Source organism: Dysidea avara, chromosome 10 (assembly GCF_963678975.1).
Source record: "Dysidea avara chromosome 10, odDysAvar1.4, whole genome shotgun sequence".
Classification (NCBI taxonomy): domain Eukaryota; kingdom Metazoa; phylum Porifera; class Demospongiae; order Dictyoceratida; family Dysideidae; genus Dysidea; species Dysidea avara.
The window spans coordinates 22,106,637-22,112,267 of record NC_089281.1 but is presented as its reverse complement, the minus strand read 5'-3'; the positions used below and the strand labels follow the sequence as shown (position 1 = coordinate 22,112,267).

The 5,631-nt window shown below is 36.2% G+C and overlaps 1 protein-coding gene across 1 annotated transcript; it reads left to right on the top strand.

Annotated features, from left to right (window-relative positions):
* The first annotated feature begins 3,272 nt into the window (after window positions 1-3,272).
* LOC136236982 (uncharacterized) lies at window positions 3,273-4,424 on the top strand. The gene is made up of 2 exons (XM_066027216.1): window positions 3,273-3,414; window positions 3,522-4,424. Exon 2 carries the CDS (start codon window positions 3,806-3,808, stop codon window positions 4,394-4,396), a length of 591 nt encoding a protein of 196 aa, XP_065883288.1. The 5' UTR covers window positions 3,273-3,414; window positions 3,522-3,805; the 3' UTR covers window positions 4,397-4,424.
* Window positions 4,425-5,631: the final 1,207 nt, after the last annotated feature.

The following is a 5,631-nucleotide window of genomic DNA, read 5'->3' as shown; positions in this document are numbered from 1 at the left end:
CCATATTATCATACAGCATGGTAGTATCATAAAGGTTTGTATGGTAGTGTTGTATCATAAAGGTTTGTACCTTCCTACAGAAAATATTAGAGACACCTGTTAAACAACAATTATCAGTTATAGTGTTTTGATGACTACACTGTATGTGTGATGGCTTCTTGTGTAGTCAACTGCTACATACCGTCTCAGAAAATAGATAGAGGATGTTTCGTATATAGGAGATGATGGCTTGGTCTGCTAATTACCACTTAGTAAACAAATTGAGGATGTTTTGTATGTAGGGGAGAATTGCTTGGTCTAGTATTGGGTTACATTATTTAGCTATTGTAATGGTACATTGATAAATTACTGTGTTAATGGAGGATAACTAAAACTGCATTTAAGAGTTCAGAAGAGGCTGTCGACTGGTGTTAATATTAAAATAAATTTTCAAAGACTTAAAATTTGGGAGCTATACTTTTGTAGTCTTTATCATATCCATTAAGTCCAATTGGTGTGTGACAATTTCAAGTGTCTTTAAGGGGTTTGACAATCTCCATTGTAGTACTAGAATGGTTTAGCTTGCTGACTTGTTTGACTCTTAATTCATGATTAAGTTATTTCTACACTAGTTTGTGTGCTTTTATAAATCCATTTACATGGATAGATATGCATGAGAAATTGTGTATAACATGATGACTACAAAACAAAAGTGCAGGTGGTGCTAAACATGCATGCATAGCAAGTCAATCATCAAGTTACATGTAGCTTACTGGCAGCTATTGTCATCAGCATTACTTGGTCAAAAACCAAAGTTACCAAGTGTATTCTGTCTTTGCAATTGAACACAGTCAAATAGGCAGTGGTAGGTGTATTTTACCATATCCACTGAATGTGTGACAATTTCATTTGTTAGGTATTGACATGCATATGCATTGTATTTCTAGACCAGTTTAACATGCTGAGTTGTTGACTCTTAATTCTTTAGTTGTTTTTTCTATCCTCCATGTGTACCTTTTGATTCATTTATGGGTGAGAGAATGTACATATATTTTACACATCACCTTATGTGAAAACTATTCGGTAATCAGCTGGCATCACCATTATTCATTCAAACCAAATCTATCAAACACCAGGCTGAGTGTGTTCACTCTTTGCAATTAAACTACTTTGTTTACAGCTTTGATCTATCTACTATAGACAGTGCATTTTATAAAGGGGTCAGAGATATGTGTATGAATGACCACACCATAGATCACACTAAGTCAAGCAGGCAACAGCATGCAACAATCTCTGTGACACTTCTGCTCTGGAATGAACTCAATATGTGGTTAAAAATATAGGTATAAGGTTTCTAAATGAGCAGAATCGATTGGATAATTATTAACACTATGTTTTTTTTTTATTGTAGCGTATTATTATGGTTTCACTATTCAGATCAAAAACTGAACCTACAAGAAGAATAACAGCTTAAGGATTTCAGTATTCACTATAGGTCATGGACATAGAAAACGACATAGAAAGGAAGGCTATGGTGTAGTTATACATATTGTGTATATCTTCTGCAAACTCCTGTAAGCAAACCAGATAGCTGCAGGTTTGAGGCTGCCAAACCTTTTCAAACATAATTAATTAAACAGGCTTTAGGACCAGGAGTCCTACAGACTTTCAGCATTTGTGCTATTACAGTAAATAAAATTAAAAAATAATTAATTTCAATCTAATGATGATTTCACTTATATTCATACGACATGCAGTTAACCAAAAGGGATATGAAGATAAAAATGATTCTTTAAAGGTCTTGCTTGTGTGCATATTCATACAAGCAGTATTCCTACATGCTATGGCACCAAAAATGCTTAGTGTTTTCATGATACAGTCACACTGCATGTTCTTAGCTTCTAATTAGTTTGAAGTTGATGAGTTGAGTAGTCTACTCTAGTTGAGTGATTAAATAGAGCAGGAGAGACAATCTCCTGGTAACATTTATAAACAATGAAGTCAAAGACACATGTTACAGTAGACAGTTATATAACAAGTAAGTAACTGAATGACTTCTGTTGCCATGAAAGTAAGTATTGAGCAGTGATAATGTATAGCATCAGTGAATAGGTCACCAAACTAAACATAATGCACAACCTATAGCATACTACACTAATTCCATAATGTTATTAAACTTAGCTGTGAAAAGATGCTACAGCTAATTATACATGTGTTGACTAAACGCATAAGAAGAGCACTGCATATCTTACTTGCAATTTACTGATTTTCAAGGGCAGTGGAACAGGCCAAAGGGTGGAGGGTGGACAACTCTTAAAGTTACACAGTGGCATACAACAGACTTGTATATATATATATATATATATATATATATATACCATTCTGCAGGTATAGGGTATGTCTCCAGGAAAATTCAAGATTATACTTTGGACTATATTCACTTGTTACAGGTACATTATGTACGTACAGTGTTGTAGCTGTTTGTAACTATAAAGTGTGACCGTTGTATTACGGTAGTTGATCACTATATTAGAGTGCCTCAATCTTGTTTTACAGCTGTTAACCAGTGAAAAGGTGGAGTAGAGAATAATCTTTCAGCCATGCAGCCACCCATCCCTTTTGTTCCATTGCCTATTGCTGAGATTATCATTTATAAGTACATTATATTTGAATACAGTGTCTAATTTACTTTACAACAAGCATACCTCACCTCACCCATGGCTGCACTTTGGTATCAGTACTTTTTGTCACAAGTACACCAATAATTATTCTACCTTACTTGAATGTACCCTTTTTTACAGCTAAGCTGTTTTGTGTGGGATAGTAGCTACTTTCCTTCCTCCTTGCAATAGAATACCATTCTTGACAACCTTGAATTGATGAAACCTGAAATCAAAGCATACAGTATAAGTTTTTGCAGTTAGCTATTATGCAATTTGCAGGGGGCTATAAGAGTTTGACATCCTTTTTTATCAGTGTACTACATTGATGATAACTAGGGTACGGCATTTACTCTCATGTACTGAAATGTAACATATAGTTACTTCTCCTCTAGTTGGCTATACACATGCAACCTTCTGTTCAGTGATAGGCAATAAGCCATTAGCTATCACAATAAGTATCAGACTAAAGCCATTCAATTGTTTGCACTAACTTCATATGAGTACAATGGTTAGACACACCTTGTACCTACACCTGCGATGCTGGAATACAGTAGTTACATAACAAGTATACTCCCAGTGCATATAAAAGCTCAGCAACTTGGTGAGAAGTACGCAGTACTCACAGTGCAAGTGCAAATAGTGACAAGTGTCACAATAACTCATCAGTGAAGAACAAGTGCAAGAAATTTTAAGCAACATGTATAAGAAGAATTCATCAAGCAATATGAAGAAGCTTATTTTGATTGCAACCATTCTAGTTGTCAGTCATAGTGTAAGTAACATGATTATCTCCAAATGTACGACATATGCAATTGCATGCAGTTATTACAATAGCTGCATGGTAATATTTCAATGCATTTGTTTTCCTTGTATACTTAGATTACACTAGCTGCACCATTTGGTGGTGACTATGGAGGATACAGATATGAATATTTAGGACAAAGACTAAGCTATTTAGGATGAGGACCTGATGACGCTGATGGAAGAGATGGCTATGGCTATGGAGGCTATGGTGGACGAGGAGGTGATGGTGAAGATGGAGGACAAGGCTATGGAGGCTATGGAATACAAGGAAGCTTTGGGGGACAAGGAGGTGATGGCGGTGATGGAGGAGATGGCTATAGAGGACAAGGAGGTGATGGTGGTGATGGAGTACGGAGGCTATGGCTATGGCTATGAAGGCTATGGCTATGGAGGACAAGGAGGGGATGGTGGTGATGGAGGAGTTGGCTATGGAGGACAAGGAGGTGATGGTGGTGATGGGGGAGATGATTATGGATGACAAGGAGGTGATGGCAGTGATGGAGGAGATGGCTATGGAGGACAAGGAGGTGATGGGGGAGACGGCTATGGAGGACAAGGAGGTGATGGCGGTGATGGAGGAGATGGCTATGGAGGACAAGGAGGTGATGGCGGTGATGGGGGAGATGGCTATGGAGGACAAGGAGGTGATGGCGGTGATGGGGGAGATGATTATGGATGACAAGGAGGTGATGGCAGTGATGGAGGAGATGGCTATGGAGGACAAGGAGGTGATGTCGGTGATGGGGGAGATGGCTATGGAGGACAAGGAGGTGATGGTGGTGATGGGGGAGATGGCTATGGAGGACAAGGAGGTGATGGAGGAGATGGATATGGAGGCTATGTTGGACATGGTGGATACAGAAGTTATGGAGGCTATAGCTATAATCACTAACTTCAGTAACTTTGGAACATTTATTTACATTGTATATATTATTGTGCAAAAATTCTGAACATCTATAACAGTTATTACTTATGTATATACACATTTTATACATGACTAAAGTTGCAGTAGCAATGTTGGCTATGTATATAATTATGGTGGTGCATTAGTTACAACATTTTTTCAATTCACAAATAACACAAAATACAATTTTAACTACAGAGAGCCAACAAATGGGTTTGCATATTAAGCTTTAAGTGAAATACTAATAATGAGTAATGAATTAAGTTCATGCTAAATCTTTAAATGAAATACTATATGCAAGTTACTTTGACAATATATATATACTATGTTGAAATAAAAGCATTAGATAGCAAGACACCAAATAAGAGATCATTTGGTGGATCATTCAGTAACTTTAATGTTTCATTCGTAACTTAATATGGAGTAGGACATTCATTTTGTGTATTGGTAATGCATGGCTGGTAAACAAGGAGGACCTGAGTACAAATTTAATTATCACTTTAGTGCAAACAATCAGCAGCATGGCTACAGAATTTACACTTCAGTTGATGATCTCAATATTTAATCATTTATGTAAAGATATCAGGAGTCATGACAACAAGTATGGCTAGATACTGCAGAAATTGATTAGACATTATGGCAATAGATATGACTATGGATGATAGGCTATGCAGGTATGGAAGTATAGTCACACAGAAAGCGTTTTATTTACATGTGATACTGCAGCACATTTTAAAATATAGCGTTTAGTAGGTACAGCCAGATCCTCTTAGACTTATTAATTCCAGTCACATTATATTTCTGATACATTAATATATAGTACCTTGCAGCAAATCTGAGTTGAGAGGATGCGGAGACATGATATCTACAGTATAAGCAAAACTCACAACTTTAATGTAGTACTCAAATTATTGCTGTAGACTATAGCAACTAGACCAAAAAAATGCTGTTACTGTCTACTAAGCATTTTTATTGTAAAGTTCCTAATTTTTCCTCACAAGAAGTTTTTTTTGTAATGCATCGGAATGAATTGCTATCTTTTTATAGATCAGTTCATGAAATAACAGAGAATTTTAATTTTATGACATATAATAGTGAGACAACAGTGCACCAGTCTTATTATTAGCAACACCTCTAACTACTTTTGGATGTTCATTAAAGTAGGTGATTATTTTATTGGAGTATATTTCAACTGCTTTAAATTTAATCCTTATTCATAAAATATAACTTTGAACACAGCTTAGCCCTCTGTGAGAATCTTGTAGTCACAATCTTAACATC

Excerpts from the sequence above, each read along its gene's own strand:
- LOC136236982 (XM_066027216.1), top strand. The coding sequence starts at position 3,806 with ATGGCTATGGCTATGAAGGCTATGGCTATGGAGGACAAGGAGGGGATG.